Source organism: Mustelus asterias, chromosome 25 (genome assembly GCF_964213995.1).
Source record: "Mustelus asterias chromosome 25, sMusAst1.hap1.1, whole genome shotgun sequence".
Lineage (NCBI taxonomy): Eukaryota > Metazoa > Chordata > Chondrichthyes > Carcharhiniformes > Triakidae > Mustelus > Mustelus asterias.
Genome location: NC_135825.1, coordinates 45,363,037 through 45,382,033, shown reverse-complemented (window position 1 = coordinate 45,382,033; position 18,997 = coordinate 45,363,037). Strand labels below are relative to the sequence as shown.

General features: G+C 44.7%; 1 protein-coding gene across 4 annotated transcripts in view; it reads right to left on the bottom strand.

Annotated features, from left to right (window-relative positions):
* Positions 1-18,997, bottom strand: part of LOC144511943 (sodium-coupled monocarboxylate transporter 1-like) — a 673,058-nt gene that overhangs the window by 48,775 nt on the left and 605,286 nt on the right. For all 4 annotated transcript variants that reach the window (XM_078242431.1, XM_078242429.1, XM_078242427.1 and 1 more), the window contains 5 exons: positions 17,896-17,947; positions 13,189-13,256; positions 10,441-10,595; positions 5,693-5,833; positions 3,832-3,961 (listed from right to left, as the gene is read on the bottom strand). In XM_078242431.1, coding sequence (XP_078098557.1) covers positions 3,832-3,961; positions 5,693-5,833; positions 10,441-10,595; positions 13,189-13,256; positions 17,896-17,947 — 546 coding nt within the window. The remainder of the gene's footprint in view (positions 1-3,831; positions 3,962-5,692; positions 5,834-10,440; positions 10,596-13,188; positions 13,257-17,895; positions 17,948-18,997) is intronic.

Sequence of the window (18,997 nt, the reverse complement as noted above, 5' to 3'; positions counted from 1 at the left end):
AAGCATGCCATATGCCTTTTTGACCACCCTCTCCACCTGTGCTGCCACCTTTAAGGATCTGTGGACTTGTACATCCAGGTCCCTCTGTGTGTCTATACTCCTGATTGTTCTGCCATTTATTGTATAGCTCCCCCTTACATTAGATCTACCGAAATGCATCACTTCACATTTATCTGGATTAAATTCCATCTGCCATTTCTCCGCCCAATGTTCCAGCCTATCTATATTCTGCTGTACTCTCTGACAATGTTCATCACCATCTGCAACTCCAGCAATCTTTGTGTCGTCCGCAAACTTACTGATCACACCAGCTACATCTTCCTCCAAATCATTTATATATATCACAAACAGCAGAGGTCCCAGTACAGAGCCCTGCGGAACACCACTAGTCACAGACCTCCAACCGGAAAAAGACCCCTCCACTGTTACCCTCTGTCTTCTATGGCTAATCATGATGTGGAGATGCCGGTGTTGGACTGGGGTAAACACGAACTTGATTTTGTGTCTCTGTGTCCTGTTTGAGATTTCCACTCCATCTGACGAAGGAGCAGCGCTTCGAAAGCTAATGGTATTTGCTACCAAATAAACCTGTTGGACTTTAACCTGGTGTTGTTAAAACTCTTTCTATGGCGAAGCCAGTTCTCCACCCATCTAGCGAGCTCACCTTTTATCCCATGATATTTAATCTTTTGCACCAGCCTGCCATGAGGGACCTTGTCAAACGCTTTACTAAAATCCATATAGACGACATCCACGGCCCTTCCCTCATCAATCGTTTTTGTCACCTCCTCAAAAAACTCAACCAAATTTGTGAGGCATGACCTCCCTCGTACAAAACCATGCTGTCTATCGCTAATGAGATTATTCAGTTCTAAATGCGCATATATCCTATCTCTAAGAATCTTCTCCAACAATTTCCCTACCACGGACATCAAGCTCACCGGCCTATAATTACCCGGGTTATCCTTGCTACCCTTCTTAAATAACGGGACCACATTTGCTATCCGATTGTTGGAAGTTTTACACTCCAAGTGCCACGATCAACCCAGTGCCATTAAATGGGAAAAATTAGATTACAGGAGACCATAGATGACTATACTTATAGGCTAACCCTGGAGTCTTGGGTACGCAGGCGGAGTAAAAGGAGCACTTTAGGAGACATTGGAGGGTTACTTGGCAGCGCAAACTCAGTCATGAATTCAGTGTGCAGCTAGCTGAGACAAATAGTTATGTCTCCTGGGTTGCCGCGGAAGTGGGAAAAGGACTACAATATGGGGCATATGGGACCAAGTATTCACTGACTGCCATAAACCTGCAAGGAGAGGGGCTCCTGCAGGCCTTGGACAAAGTATCTGTGGGTATAATTAACACCACCCAAGCACAAGCAAAGGGGAGAGCCTGTGCTAGAGATTCGATTGATAGTATCCGGGTTGACATTGAGGACTTGAGATTCGGGACTATCCCATGGCACCTATTCACCTCCCTATACGAAGTAAACCTCCTTAACATACAAAGGGACAAGCATGAGCTGGTGGTCACAAGACCAGGGGGGCGGGCCAGTGGAGTGAGGGATAAAATTTATTATGGCAATCCCACAGGAGAATCCATCCAAAGGAATCTTTAGGGACAGCTATAGGTTTGAGTCATTGGGAACAGTGCAGGAGGGGTGGGTTTACCGGACCGGATCCAGGGAATATAAAGTGACATGGCATACACTGCGGACTACTGTTCGGAGTCAGGACATTACGTAGTGTGTGCCTGTCGGACCCTTGAACTCTTGTCAAATAACAGCAAGATAATCGTCGATATTCTGCTGTTAAAAGAAGCTTTTAAAGCCATATAGGTTAGCCTGGCGCAGTGATGGTTCATCACACCAGATACGGAGATAATCACAGGGGGGCCTCCTGTGTGGCAGCAGCCACAGCTTCTGTCTGTAAGTAACAGACTCTTTAACAGTGGGGGAATTTCACCTCCCCGGACGAACATCAGGCTACCTATTTGGGGCCTGGTGGGATGACTCACTGAACATTGACAAAACACCGGGCAGAATAATCCAATAGGCCACGCACCAAGCAACAGAGCTCGTTCAGGAACATGTCAGACAATTAACAGATCAGATAAGCAAGAGAAGGATCCAGGTGGACTTAGCTATCCAGACTGCCATACGGGTGGGAGCCTCCGGGACACAGCATTGGTGGGATATATTCATTCCAGGATCAGCAGACAACCGATTAACAGACGGGTGGGAGATAATTAGAATAGGGATGATTGTCGGTATGGGCATAATGGTTATGTGCTGTCTACAATGGAAAATGGGTAAAACTCAGACTGTCCTTCAACATACCCCACTAGCAGCCCTCAGCATACGGGAAGGGGAGAAGCTAGTGACTGTTACTCACAGCAGGGTGGTTTAGGACACTTTCCATGATCTGGAGGGCTGGCCACCCAAAGGATCTGGCACCGTGTCCTCAACAATGACCAAGGCAGGAGAGCTTCCATGAGGACAGGCAACAATATCCATAAGATATAGTTTAGAATACAAAGGGTACACGGACACCAATAAATGTCTGTTAGTGGTTTTCTTGGGTATGACCAAGAGCCATCACGGGGAATTGTTGCAGGGCAATATCAGGAATTGTGTCCTTTATATTTTAATTTATATGTCAGTTCATATTTTGTTTGATTTCAGTGTAATACGTGCAGAGTTACATAGGGCAAGCCCAGAGAACCAGGCCTCACCAGAGGGAAGAAAAAGATTAACGCAGACAGCTCAAGGCCTGCTCTGCCAACAGATAACGATTAACGCATTCTATCAACTTCAAATGTGCAGGAGATCATTCCAAATTATCACGACAATGGGAGAACCGGCATCATGACAGCCAGTCTCCATACAATCTAGGGAACGATTAACACATCATTGTAAATCGGTTGGGCAAATACAATGCTTTAACATTATAATTGGGTAAACGGAACTGTCCAGAGAATTGATTAACAGAGATGTACTGAGCAATGTAGTTTGCATAATGAGATTAGAAGAGCCATCTTGCATCCAACTCGAGGAATTAATATGCTAATGTAAATCTTTGCGACTCAAAAAGTATAATAACCTGTACGAATCTACGATGGGCAGCGAGAACTCGCAGGCAACCTGAGATTTCAGGCCGGAGTTCATCTCTCCCTCATGCATTGGAGTAAAACTTTTTCTGGAAGCTCGACACAGTCTCCAAGGCTTAACTCGTTTTATTTCCCTCCTACAGAGGTATTGAGTTAAAAAGTAGGGAAATAATGCTGAATCTTTATAAAGCTCTGGTTATGCCACACCTAGGATATTGCATCCAGTTCTGGTCACCACACTTTAGGAAGGATGTAAAAATCCTCTGGAGACGCAGAGGCGATTTATCAGAATGGTCTCGGGGATTAGAGAATTTAGCTACAAGTTTAGGATGGTGAAGGTGGTGTTGCTCTCTTTGGAGCAAAGGAGATTGAGGGGATCAGCTGGAGATGTACAAGATCATGACAGTTAAAGAATAGCTGATGGTACAGGGACTGGGGAGACACGTTTAAGGTTTTTGGAAAGAGATACAGGGAACTTTTTATGCAGTAAGTAATAATGTCCTACGGGAATGGTGGAAGCAGAAACAGTCATTGATTTCAAAAGGAAATTGTATGGGCACCACGGGGAGATTAACTTACATGGCTACAGAAATAGAGCGGGGTAATGGGACTGAGTAGATTGCTCTACAGAGATCTGGCATGGACTCAATGGGTCAAATGGCCTCCTCTGAGCTGCAAATATGCAATGGCTCTATGGCTTCACGGCTGAGGGCTTACCTGGTCCGGTGCTTTGACTTGTTTGAGTGTCAGTGGGTCACACTGGTGATAAATGGAGTACATTGTGAGCCCAGCGAACACCGCACATACGGCTGTTATCCACAAGCCAACCATATTGAGGTAGAGAGATCTGAAATAGAGATTGTCTGAGAATCAGCAACTTCAAGGGACAGGAAGTGAATGTCTCATATTTGCTGGGGGGGATTGTTCAAATTTAATGCATTAAAAAAGAAGATAATACAGCTCTGACAGAAAAATAAGATGGAATCTCAGACCTGGGCCATTTGTATGAAATCTGCAGATCCCAGTTTCAGAGCTTTTGACAAGTCTGAGAGAAAGTGGGAGTTCATACATCAAACCCTTCCATCTGCCAGCAGAAAAGCAAAGCATTTTTTCAAAGACCCTTATAACAGCCCCTGAAAACGGAAGGCTCTGCATTCTTGTAATGATATCACATCAGTGAGCCCTGATCAATATATGTTGTGTGTAGATTGATTACAATGCTGAATTCTGATCCATCCCAGAATATATTTCTAAATTCATAAGCATACAACTAAATTCATTTCTGAGCTGGTGTTTCCAGCAACCCCTGCATTGACAAATGGAGTCTGGGACAAATGGGGACCAGGCAGTGGGGGAGAGGGGGTGAGGTGCTGTGCTGAGAGATTATGGGCCCGATTTTACCATTTTGATTCTGAGTGCTGAATCTGGGCGCAATTCAGATCCAACTTGGAAACCTGTTCTCAGGCGCCCCCATACGCACTCAGCCTAAAATAAAATCGCAAGTCTGAATCGCATTGTGGGTGGGGCTTATCGCACCCGAAACGCTGTAGCTCCGATCGGAGCCTTTAACTGCATGTGCGCAGTGAGAAAAAAATTGAAAAACGCTCCCCTGTCACAGTGCTCCTGGGCTGCAAAAAGTGGATAAAGCGACCCGGGAGCGCTGGCCAATGCACATCCCCACAACATAACTGACCCCATTATCCACCCACCCCCCCACTATTCAAACCGATCATGACCCTCTGCTCCCCTTCCCCCCCCACTGATCGCCCGCAGAGTGGCAGCGGACCCCCCTGCACCCCCCCCCCCTCCCAACAGAGATTCATCTGGCTTCCCTCCCACCAGAGAATGATCGGGCCTCCCTCCTCTCCCCCCCCCCAACCAGACAATGATTGGGCCCCCCCTCCCACCGCCACCCCCCCCCCCCCGCAACACCGGAGAGCAGTCGGGTCTTTCTCCGCCCGTCCCCCAAACCAGAGAATGATCGGGTCTCCCCCCCCCCCCCTCTGCCAGAGGTACATCTGACCCACCTCCCCCCACCCCTCCCCCCCCAACCCCACCAGAGAATGATCTGGCCCACCTCCTCCCCATCACTAATCTGAGTTAGAGAGCCGTTGGAAGCTCTGAACTTACCCCTTCAGAAGCTGGAGCGCCTGAAACAGACCTTCGCCGAGCATGTTTGTTTCATGCCGAATCTGGACGGGTGAACATGATGGTAAAGGGGGAAATGCTGGTAAAGTTGGGCAGACAGCCCATTAGTTCAATTTAAATGCATGCAAATGCAGTTAAATCGCCGTTGCACCCGTTTCGGGCGTGATTCGGATCGTGGCCATTTTCGGGCCTTGGTAAAGTGGGCATTTGCGCGGACGTGGGCACGGATCGCGCTAATCGCCTCACGTCCAATTTTACCAAGTTTTCGCACCCAGAAACGGGCGCGATGCAATGGTAAAATCGGGCCCTTTGTATAGATTTTGGGCAACATAAGGTATGTTTGTTTCTTTGTGGAACCTGTGACATTAATTAAAAATGAACTGTGTCCTGCAGTCCAATAGACCCAGGCAACTGCGGAGTTGGTACTTACAGTTTAGCCTCACGCATATTTATACAAGCGATGTACCGTTGGACCTGAGACTGATTGATGCCATAAATTGCTGTCCACATAAAACTCCCACCAACAACGATCGTCCAGACAGTGTGCCGTCTTAAGGGGTCTGTATCAAAGCTGTGAAGAAGCATGGACACAGTGATGAGATTAGATCCATCATTTAGAATTGCTTTAGGCTTATTGCTGAAGTAACAATGAGACAATAGAGACAAACAAGTAAAGTGCTCCAACCACCCTCACTCGCGTATGGTTGCATCAGCCAAACCCATTACAGTCCATGGTATAAATGCATGATCTCAGTAGAATAGCACAATACTGAGACACTGCTACCTGCTCGAGGAAGTGTTTTTCCACTTTGATTGTGGCCTTGTCTGCCTGTTCTGGAAGTTCAGTACTGGACATAACTTGTATTTATATAGCGCTTCTCAAAATCTCAGGACATTCCAAGCGCTTTATAGTTAATTAAGTTTTTTTGAAGTGTACCCCACTGCTGTTCTTTGATTTGTGCCCTGGGATATTTTACATTTGCCTGAGAGGACAGACAAGGTTCATGTTTTGAAAGACAACATCTCTGAAAGTTCAGCACTCTGCACTGTACTGAGGTGTCAACCTGAAATATGGGCTCACATCTCTGAAGTGGATCTCCATCATATAAAACAGTTTGAATATGATCAGGAATATATTATGACAATTACACAAAAACATTGATAATTTCCTCTCTTCTGTGAATCTGTACAAAATGGCTTTTATATTTGCCAGCGTAACAACAGTCAGTGCAGATCAGACTAGTTACATGTGAAATGTTAAATCAGAAAAGACAGCAACACAAAATAAGCACTTTATTGTTCCCCTTTATATTAAAATGAAGGATGTCCCAGTTAATGTAACATAACAGAGCACAGGATTTGAATTTAGAGAATCTCTGTGTGTATGTTGTAGTTCAGAGTCTGAAAGGGTTGATACATTTAAAATGGGCATAAATTCACATTTATGAAATACAGTACGAAATGATTGGGCCAATATTGATGAGTTTCTGCATTAGTATAATGCAGTTTGTCTCAATATTGTTCAACATGGGTGCTTACTTCTGACAAGCCTGACTTACAGAGGTTAGACTGCCTACAAAGTGGGGCAATTATCAGTAGCCTAACTCTCCCAATATCATCTCTCAATGCCCTAACTTTTTATGATCAGATGCTGAGTCATTCCAGATGCATGTTGGAATGGTCCCAATGTGCTTAAATGTTGCACTGCATGGCAGATTATTCTGAATATTTATTGCTCTCTGTTTAAAACAATGAGGTTTATTTCACTAGATCATTCTCCTTGTGAGAATCTTCTCTGCTGCTGTGAGGGCTGAAAGGGACCCTGCACTATGAGGAGCAGAACACCCTGTAGTACAAACAGAATGGAGTGAGTATGTTAAAAGAAGTGAGCGCCACCTCCACCTGCCCAAAAATGTCACACACTTTAGGGAGGGTTTCAATTCCCTCAAAATGGTGGGGAACAAGTAAGTGAAGACAATGCTTCCCGAGGATATCCTGTTAACAATCTTGGCTCTTCCTTTTCACTAACTGGGCTAAAAGAAAATTGCTCACAAGAAGCCACGATAGCCGATGATGCACCATGTTATTTTGAAACGAATGGATAAACTCATGTTTCCCTTTGTAAGGGGATTGTGTTAAAGAAGAGCTATTTTGAATCTTTTTTCACAGCACACTTGGAGGCCGGAATTCTCTGGCCATTCGCTCCAGAGGGATTCTCCGGTCCTGCCAGCAGTGCACTCCCGCCGTGGGTTTTGCAGCAGTGTGGGGTGACATCAGTGGGAAATACCATTGATAGCGGCAGGTTCAGAGAATCCCACTGCCGATGAACAGCACACTGCCTTCCACCGCCAGGAAACACGTAGCTGGGAGGCCAGGAAACCTCGCTCTCAGGGTTTTCACTGTGTGCCGTGGCTCAAAGGCTGGGAACCACTGGTCTGCAGTATTGGTCTTGTCATTTAAGGAAAGATATAAATACATTAGAAGCAGTTCAGAGAAGGTTTACTAAAGTAAGACCTGGAATAGGCTGGTTGTCTTATGAGGAAAGGATGGACAGGCTAGATTTGTATCTACTGGAGTTTAGAAGAGTAAGAGGTGAATTGATTGAAACGTTTAAGATGCAAGGGGTCATGACAGGGTGAATGTGAAGAAGCTGTTTCCTCTTGTGGGAGAATTTAGAACTAGGAGTTACTGTTTAAAAATAAGGAGTTGCCCATTTAAAACAGAGATGAGGAAAAACTTTTCTCTCAGAGGGTAGTGAGTCTTCACAACTCTCTTCTTCAGAAGACAGTGGAAGCAGATTCCTTGAATATTTGTAAAGCAGGGCCAGATAGATTCTTGATAAGCAAGGGGATGAAAGGTTATTGGGGGTAGGTGGGAATATGGAGTTAAAGTTACAATCAGATCTTATTGAATGGCAGAGCAGGCTCGAAGGACCTCAAAGAAGCTACTCCTGCTTCTAATTAATATGTTTCTACTGGGTAGGATTGATAGGTAGGGCACTGGAAATGTTGGTAATGCTTAGAGTGGATAAATTACCCAATCCATGTATTCCAGGCTTGTATTCCAGGTTGCTCAGAGAAGTAGAGATGGAGATAGCAAAGGCTTTCCATAATCTTCCAATCTTTCTTAGATACCGGAGAGATGCTGAAGGATTGGAGAGTGGCAACAGTGGCACCAGTGTTCAAGAAAGTGTTTAAAGATAATCCGAGTAACTCCAGGTCAACATCAATGGTGAGGAAGGTTTTAGAAACAATAATTGGTGAAAAAATTAAAAAGCTCATGGAGAGGTTTGAGTTAATTAAGGAGAGCCAGCACAGATTATGTTTGGCTAAATTCACTTTAGGAAGGACTTGAGGGATCTTGAGAGGATGCAGGGAAAATTTACCAGGATGGTTCCGAGGCGGAGGGATCTTAGCTACAAGCTTAGGTTGGAGGAGTTGGAGTTGTTCTCCTTGGAGCAAAGGAGATTGAGGGGAGATTTGATAGAGGTGTATAAGATTATGAGAACATTAGATAAAGTAGAAAAACTATTCCCATTATCTGATAGTGCAAGGGCTCGGAGAGGCAAGTTTAACACAGGGCTGCAGGGATAGGGTGGGTGAGTGAGACTGACTGTATTGCTTTACAGTTTGATTTTGGTGGGGGGAAGGGGAAAGAAGGAAATAATTGGGACAGAAATTAAAGCCATAATAATTTCTTCCTATTTGATGTGTACATTAATCATAGTCTGCAAGGAGCTTCTGCCTTTATTCTGAATAATTTCCAAAGAATCTTGGCTCCAAGGTAGATCTAATTTGGTTCAAATAAATTCTTCTAACAATCTGAAGAGAAAACAACTCCTCGAACTATGCACCCTATTTCAGCTCTGACACTGTGATTCCATTCATATATCTTCAATAGAATCATAGAATTCCTACAGTGCAGAAAGAGGCCATTCAGTCGATCGAGTCTGCACCGACAACAATCCCATTGAGTCCCTAACCCGTAACTCCATGCGTTTGCCCTGCTAATCTCCCTGACACTAAGGGGCAATTTAGCATGTCCAATCAACCTAACCCAGACATCTTTGGACTGTGTGAAGAAACCAAAGCACTCAGAGGAAACCCACGCAGGTTCTAGGTTTGATTCATTTTGTGCACAACTGTGACTGATTCTGTTATACATAAAATCCATAGATTCCCTACAGTGCAGAAGGAGGCCATTCAGCCCATCAAGTCTGCACTGACCACAGTCCCACCCAGGCCCTATTCCCGTAACCCCACATATTTACCCTGCTAATCCCCCTGATACTTGGGTTAATTTAGCATGGCCAATCAACCTAACCGACACATCTTTGGACTGTGGGAGGAAACCGGAGACCTGGAGGAAACCCACGCAGACACGGGGAGAATGTGTGCAAACTCCACACAGACAGTGACCCGAGGCCTGAATTGAACCCGGGTTCCTGATGCTGTGAGGCAGCAGTGCTAACCACTATGCCACCGTGCCACACCATGCTCATTTTTTGATTGCCCTTCTGCCTTGACTCTAGTGAGAGAATAGGTTTTCAGGCAGTGCAAAGAGGTTGTCCAATCTCAAGAGCAGCCAGAGCCAGCTAAGGTCAGACTGAGTGCATTTGAGAAGTGCAGTGCCAGCGTTAGGGTCAGGTCAAAGTTAGGGAAGGAAATTGGCTCCAAATCATGGCTGATTGAAGCAAGGTTCAATGAGAATTTTGGCCAACTTCCGAAGGAGAACATTGCATGAATGTGTGATTATTTAGAAATCTGAAAACAGCTGTAAGTATGACATTAACATTTTTCCATTTGTTGAATTCAATATTTGTAGTTTCTATCCACAAATCCTTTGAACCAAATTCAGAGGTTTAGGCAGGTCAACACTTCCTCTGTTCCTTTTCAGTCATTGTGCTCCAAATTCCAATTCATTGGAAACATATCTAGTTGCTCTTGGTTAAAACTCTACCTCCGAATAGCGAATGTTTTCCTCACAAGACTGCCTATTCCCTAATTTACTCCTAGATAAATGAGTACGAGTCTAATAACAGCACAGCCTATTTTTAATTTACTGCCGGACAGGTGCAAATCTGATTACAAAATTATCGAAACCCTCTGAGGAAGTTACCCTCCCCTCCGCGCCAACTTAATTCGTGTATCCCCAAAGATAAGTGTCAAAGATTTTTACTCCCAAAAGTTGAGTCTTCCTCCATGATATGAGGTATTCCAGATCCGTTCGAAGCTTCCTTGGATTACTACACCTCGGATTATCACTGCCAAAAACCCAGTGATCATAATACCCATCTGGAACACATCAGTCCATACCACAGCTTTCAGACCACCCTAAAAATACAAGAAGTAGTGGACACAACATCTATTTTATCAGAAATCTAAATAAAAGAACAAAAGATTGAGCATAACAGAACTTCCAAGGAGTTTCATATAGGCATCATATCAAAAATCACACAAAGACACATAGGGGATATGAGGGCAGATGATAAAAACTTGGTCAAAGAGCTGTGTTTTAAGGAATGTCTTGATGGATGAGAGAGAAGTAGAGAAGCAGAGAGGTAAAGAAAGAGAATTCCAGAGTTTAGGATCTCGGCAATTGAATGGCATGGTTGCCAATTGTAGACTGATTAATTGCGGGAATGTTTCAAGAGGGTAAGATTAGTGGAATGCAGATATCTTGGTGAGTTATTTGGTTGGAGGAGATTACAGAGATATGGAGGGATTCAAAATCAAAAATGAAAATTTTACAATTGAAGTGTTGCTTAAACACAAGCCAATAAAGGTCTGCAAAGGCAGGGATGATGGATGAATGGAAATTAGTGCAAGTTAATACATGGGCAGCAGAGTTTTAGAAAACCCCAAGTTCACAAAGGGTAGAATGGGAGATGTTGGCCAGGAACGCATACGTATTGTCAAGTTTGGAAGTAAAAAGGCATGAACAAGTGTTTTAGCAGCAGATAAGCTTAATTAGGGCAAGATCAGGTAGTGTAAAGGAAGTGAAAATAGGCAGTTTTAGTGATGGATATGTGATGGAAAGTTCACCTCAGGTTCAAATGTGACACAGGTTGTAAACAGCCTGATGTGGCTGACAATTGCCAAGGAGAGAGATGGAGTTGATGCAAGGATGTGGAATTTGTGGCAGGGACTGTAGAAAATGGCTTCAGTCTCCTCAGTATTTAATTGAAGGAATTTTTTGTTCATCCAATATTGGATATTGGATAAGCAGTCTGACAATTTTGAGATGGAGGGATTGAGAGATGTTGTGGTTGTAGGAGGTTGTATCTAGTTGTGATAAAGACTTGTGGGGGAAAAGTTGAATAAACGGCTAACATGATAAAACGGTTAAATGATATTGATGTAACTGTGATGTGATGTCACATGATTGAGAGACTAAGATGCAATTGAAACCAGAAGTACAAGCTTGTGCAGAGTACTGAAGTGTATATGGATCTGTAAATAAACAAAAATGGATTTCATGGATAACAATCTATGGTATCATTCTTAGGATAACAAGCAAGCCCTAAAGAAACCCCATCTAGATCCTGAACCCAGAATGAAACAGAAAATCTAGAGAGGACTGCAGACTGGAGCGACCTCAAAATTCTTGAGAAAAGATTGGAAAAAAGATTGAATTCACAGAAGGCTCACAACAAGTTCAACACTGGGACAATTAGAGGTAGAGGTTTTCCTGATACAGAATAGCTTCAGGTTTGAGAAGGAAGAATAGAATGATCAGGTCAGGACTTTCTCTTTGCTTAGCCATATGCAGATAATGTTATTGCAACCATGGCATTGATGAAACTTCAAGCTCAATGAGGAAGTCCTCTAGGCACTTAATTCATACTTCAATACTTGAAAAATTTGATCACCGAGTGAAAAAAATTTAATAAAAGGAAACAAAAGCTACATGAATCAATGGATTCATTTATAAATAATCTGTGCAGACTATGGGGAATTGTGACTATGGGGCTCTCAGGGATGAATGAATAAATGATTGTATCGTGGGTGGGATTTTAGGTGAAACTCTATCACATCTTTTGAAACAAAGGGAAGATTTAACCCTCACAAAGGCATTACAAATAGCAACAAACTGAGTTTATGAAGCAAAACAGTGCATTTTTCATGGATAAAGTTATGTCTCTTGGAAAATCATAAGGGAAGCCATTCAATATGTCGGGAAAAAAAGAGAAAGTGCAGCAAAGCAAAAGCCCGTGAAATCAGGAAAAAGCATTCCAACTGCCATCTTAATATGCTCTTGGTGAGGTGGAAAACCAGTACACAAGTAGAAGGAATGATCAGCAGGGGGTGTGGAGTGCCACAACTGTGAGAAGTCAGATATTTTGAAATAATCTGCAGATTCAAAGTTCCTGTAGCTGATAGGAAGAAAGGAAGAAACAATGAAATCAAGTAAAATCCAAGAAATGGAAGAGCCACAGAGAAAATAAATAACCTACCTAGCAGAAGCGAACGAAACAGAAAATAATTATCAGAACATTAAATAAGAAGTTGAAATTCACCCCGCAGAAATCAAGCTAGATACTGGGGCAGATGTTTCAGTCTCAACTGATGAAGTTAAATGGCTTAAAAATATCACATCACAGCCATCATCTATCCAACTGCAAGGCCTAAGATGGACTATGCTGAAAATAATAGGCCAACACTTGGGCTTTAAAAGGATTAAAAAATAGTGGAATCCCTGTATATGATAAAGAACCAGGAGTCGTCATTACTGAGCAGAAGAGTATGCTTGCAGCTGAGACTCATTTACAAGGTATCAAACACTGGGACTTAATTGCTTCAATTAAGATAAATAGCCAAAAATGCCCGCAGATGACACCAGAATATATCTACGTATTTTTATGGTCCACCTGCATCAACACCCATACACAACAAGCATATACCAATGTAACCAGTGTAAACTTACCAGAGTACAGTAAAAGGTGCAGACAAGACCTGTTGCAACAAGAACGCCCCAGAGATCAAGTCCAGTTACTGATAAAAATAAGGGTTGTTCCAATTTAGTCCAAAAATTAATTTTCTTTTGTACAGTAATAATTTTACCTCATAAAATTAAATATCATTATAAAATAATACAAGAATTAGTCCTATTGCCAGTGACAGAGAGAAAGATGGGGATAGTTGAGGTAGAGAGGGAGGCAAACAATAGTGTAAAACATAGGAAAAAACAGGAAAACAGAGTGATATAGAACTGATATGGAGACAGAGGAACTGAGGGAAACAAGTGAAAAAATTGGTGAGAGACACAATGAAAGACAAAGTAATACAGACGTGTTGAGGGAGAGCCATATAGAAAGTTAGGGATAGAGTGCGATATGGAGACAGATGGCAAAGCAAAAGATAATATAGGTCAAATATCCTTTATCCATATATAAAACTGAACACATCCAAAAACCAAACATTGGGGAGATTTCGCCAGTGTCAGTTCCGGTGAGAAAAACGGTGCGAATCCTCTCGGCAGTCTTGAGTTGCACTGCGCTCATGGTGGCCTCCCTCTGATTCACTCACCCCAGGTCAACTTAATCTCTGTAATCAGTGGGGAGCTCCATATAAATGCTTTCATGGCACTCCCAGCACTTGTTCCAGATCCATTTGAGGGGATGGCTACCAGGAAGCCAGCACCACGTTTCTCAGTGGGAATCATGACCAAACTCTTGGATGGTGTGCAGTAGAATCAGAATGACCTCTGTCCACAGTCACGCAGACTTGACCATGTGGCCACCCCAACTGGGAGGCTGTGGCAGCCTTACTGAGTGCTAGCTCACTACAGAATAGGACGAGGCAACCGTCCCGCAAGAAGGTGAACGATCTTCTTCACACAGCCAGTGTAAGTCTGCCTCCTCCAGTCTCCCGCTGGACCCCCTCACACACCCCTCGCATCTCCAAGTTGACTTCTCACCAGGCCACCTCACGGGTTGCCAACAGCTATCATGAGGTCCTCTTCCCCCCCACCCCTCCCAATCCCAGTGCTCCCCCCATTAGCTGCTATGCTCCTCATACTCCAGCTCCAAGTCCCATGCATGCCACACCTCATCACCATCTGAATTGGCAGGAATCCTACCTACAATTTCCCCATCTGTCTCACTGGAGGATAAACTCCACCATTGCAGACATGAGCAGTCGCAGCGTTGCGGAATCATGCTGGAGCTCAGCTCCCTCACGCCCTTTGAGGAGAGAGCACTTGAGCTGGCAGGGAGGAGGAAGACCCTTAGTGGTAATGTCCCCCATGCCAGCCTCCCCTCATCTGCAAGGCCCAGGTCTTGGCCAAATGCAACAGCATGTTGGTGTCTCTGCTGCTGCTTTATCACGGACAAAATAGCCAAGTTAACTGGCTCCATGATTCTCTAGAATCATGCACTGAAAAGAGGAGAACACCACAGGATTTTTGACAGAGGCCTGACCCTCATCCCACAACTTCCACCCAAGCGCTCCCCATTTAGTGAGTGCCTTGCCACTATCACTCAAACTCTCCCCTCTGAGACTATAGCCACATCACCACATTGGTCCCTCTCAACTCCACCAGAATGAAGCATGTGAACCTTCCAGAGTTTCTGTGGCATCTGATCCCCAAACTCCCCCCTCCGTCTTCCCGACCCAAAACTTGGCATTACATAAAAGGGCTGTCAAGTGGATGCATGAGATCAGTGTCTGCATCCTGATGGAGTACCTCAAAGATGGCCCCCGCCATGACATTGAACGGCGTGAGTGGACATCGCCATCATACTTTGCAAAGGGGTTTTCATCAGTGTAATCTGAGTAATGCTGAAGTTTGTAAGGGCTTTGTATCTCAATGCTTGGGGCCTAGGTCAAGCACATTCCTCGAGAGCACCTTCATTCTCCCAGGTCGCAAGGGCTGTAGAGTTGAACTGCCTTTCATCAGCCACAGCAACACACACCAAGATTTATTCCTAACAGTTAAACTTCCCTGAGAAGTGAATTGGAGCTTCCATGCAGATAAACACCTTTGGGATCACACTGTTGCCTGAGTGTAGGGATCAAAACGCACTGCAGTTGTCCTTTCCCATGTTGGAGGGTCTTCAAACCTCATGTGGCAGGAACTAAGACCCACACTCTGCCCTAGGACTCTGCCCTCACACCAAAGTGCAACAAGGCAGCTCAGAGTGGAAACAAGTACTGACCTTCTGCATTCCTCTCACGCGACCCAACCTTAAGCTCACACAAACATAGGGCGCTCACTCTGCCCGAAATGGAAAAGCAGCCAAGGAGGGAGGACATGCAAGCCAGCCACCATACCGTTTTGAGGCAGGGGATACCTCGAGATGAGTGGAAGGTGAGGGCTGCAAGAGCCCCATCCCCCTGACTAACTCCACCCACCCCCCCTCCACTGACCCCCTTTCCAGCCCTGAGTTACACTTATCTGCATCCGTGCCCACTTTGGTACCCCCAGAGCTTTGAACGCCCTATAGGGTGATGTCTTTCTAAGCGCTGACCTCTGAAATCCTCACGGAGGTAAGGGGCCAGGTGTACACTTTCATACAGCTGTTGTAAATTATGCCGATGTGACGTGATTCCAGCGTCCTGTGAGTATTCCGTGAGGGGTGAAAATCCCATGATGATGCATGATAATGAGATGCACAAAATCATAGAATCCCTACAGTGCAGAAGGAGGCCATTTGGCCCACAAAGTCTGCACTGACCACAATCCCACCCAGGCCCTATTCCCGTAACCCCACATATTTACCCTGCTAATCCCCTGACACTCGGGTCAATTTAGCCAATCAACCTAACCCGCACATCTTTGGAGTATGGGAGGAAATTGGAGGAAACCCATGCAGACACGGGGAGAACGTGCAGACTCCACACAGAGAGCGACCCGAGCCGGGAATTGACCCCGGGTTTCTGGTGCTCTGAGGCAGCAGTGCTAACCACTGTGCCGCCCAAATATATTAAAATCAGCTTCTCGACCTTCCTGGGCATGAACTGCTCTACTCCCTAGGCAAAGGGCTTTGAAAATCATACGCCTGGGGAGTAGTGCAGTTCATGGTGTTTCGACACCACTCCAGAAAACACACTAACAGATTGTGGGGTCAAAATCGCCCCATTGTTTTGAAGGGTTATGCAGTTAATTTGTATATTAATGTACTATTATATTACAGCTGTAACATATGTTAACAGATAAGGAGTAGGGTGCAAGAGAGTTGACAAATGGGGAAACAACTGAGTATCAACAGAGTATGGCTGGCCTCGGCTTACCGTATATATGGTCAATCTGAAAACCAAAAATATCTGAATACCAAAATGCAATTGGCCGCAAGAGTTCTGGATAAAGGATATTGGCCTGTGGAAACTGATAGAAACAAAAAGAGAGAAAGCAACATACAGCAGGAAGGAAGATAACAAAGACAGGAAGTGGTGAGAGAAAAAGAGCAGAAAACATATAGAAGGATTGAAAAAGACAGAGAGAGATTGCAAAGGAACAGAGCGGCTGATAATGTTATCTTTGATTGTTGGCTATCAGTCGTACAGTCAAATATGAAGTTAGCTGAGTGCCCAGCTGTGCACAAAGAGCACAAAAATACACCTGTGACACTCAGAACCTGTATGTAAGACTTGATTTTTACATTAATATTCTGTCTTTGTTTTGGTTTAAATAAATGTTGGCAGAATTATTTTAAACTGTGTGCTCACAAATCTTATGATAACAGATGAAGCAAAGGTCATTGAAGTTAAAATGTAACAGAATCTTATTTGATTGTCGTTAACCTTAATCTTATTCTTATCTCCTATCTTAAGGCACATATAAGGGGGAGTTTTCTCTTGTTTTTACAGAGTGGCAGCAGGTGGGAAAATAATGGCATGAAAGATGTTGACCCCAACAGCAGCTTCTTCTGCCATATTGTGAGCAGCATAGGAAAAGAATGCAAAGGGCAGGTCCCACACTCTGAGTCCGCCCTGTCAGAAACTTGGGTTTTAAAAGATCAGGGCACCATTTTTAATGAGTGTCATAACACAAAACAAAATCAGAAATAGAAAACACTCTAGAGTTCGCTCCTCCATGAACACACCCCAACCCTCCAAACACCCCCATCCTTGAACAGCCCCCAACAACAGAACCCCCTCCCCCATGGACCAGCCTCCATAGAACTCTCCCCCACCCCTCTGCAGAACACCCGCCACAGAACCCTTGCTCTCATGGGAGACACTTCCCCCCCCACCCCCAATGAACACCCTCCCTGGCACTGTCCCCAGCAGTGTAGAGGAAGGACAATCATCGGTTTCAACTCTGACCCGGCAGAGGGCAGCAACAGAGAGGAACAGGCCGCAGAGTTGAGGTGATAATGCTATAACCCTATGTCCATAACAGCTGAGGATGGAGCCCATATTGCCTTGACTTTGAGTGTAGGTTCAATATTTCCCATATTTCTGTGGACAGACAGAATCCAGTTCTGCATTATTTTGTAGAGGGATGAAGAGGTTTGCAGTTATCCTGTCACAAGAGTTGACATACCCCTCATCCCCAGTCAGGATATTGATTTCAAAGGCAGGAACAATAGTAAATGAAGCCGAGTAAAAGTGAAATTTGATTGTACATTAATTAGTTCATCAATATCTATGGAATGCTGACATTCTTTACCAGTAATCTTGTACTTACCCTGATTTAATGCTAAAGCAGGGGCATAAATAACAATCCCAGTGTATAACACCTGGAAAAAGAAATCCAACATAATGAATCAATAATCTCAGCTGGAACCATATCTGATATTAAATCAATAACTTTACCCACTTGATTAAATTCATCTCACTTGATTGTGCCACAGACTCAGTGCGAAGGTGGGAGAGCTGCATGAACCATAAGGGTGGAATTCCCCCATTTGGAGACTGTGATCTCTCTGCCTGGCCGCACCAGGGGTAAAAAGTCGGGTTCGTGCACATTTTAATGCCGCTCGCAATGCTCCAGCAACGTGTTGCAGGGGGACTGGCTTCATGTCCGAAAAGGCACGATTTGCATATCAATGTTAATGCATTCGGCATGGCTCTTTATGGACTCACCCATACTTACCTTTGCTGGTCGGACCACATGCCGGCGAGAATCGCAACTGGTCTCCTCCAGGGTGATGGGCTTCAAGTTGGCCGTGTTAGTGAGGTACTGGTCCAGGCCAGAGGGTGATGCTGCCCTGGTGCCACACAAGTCTGACTCCTACCTCTTCTATGACTGCACACTGGCGCCTGGATCCATGTTTGGGTGAGGATTGGGGGCTCAACAATACGGTTCAAAGTTCCGGGTGGGGGCTGGCATTCCCAGGGTCCGATGGGTGCTGGGGATGCCATGCCAGGCTGTGTGACATAGTGGGCCTATAGGACACCCACTGCTGGGATAGCTCGGGATGAAAGCTTTGGATCCCACGCCAGTCAGGGGTCTGGCACAGGCGTTGGGAAATGGGGATCAGATACTTGGTGGGCCGAAGGGCCTCTCCCGTGCAGAATGATACTCAGAGCCCTTGTGGGTGCGGTCGCCCCTGTGGGAGACGAATCACAGACAGGTTAGTTACAGCTGTGAGTGCAATAACATTTATTGGTGAAACTAACAGCGCAGTAACATGAAGTGCTGATATTTAACAGTGCAATAAAACATATGTGTGTAATTATAAATGGTGCACTTTGGCCTTAACCTAACGAGCGCAGACCTTCACCCTTGGTGACCCTACAACTTCTTAATCTTATGAGGCCTATTGCTACATCCAATATGTCGAGGT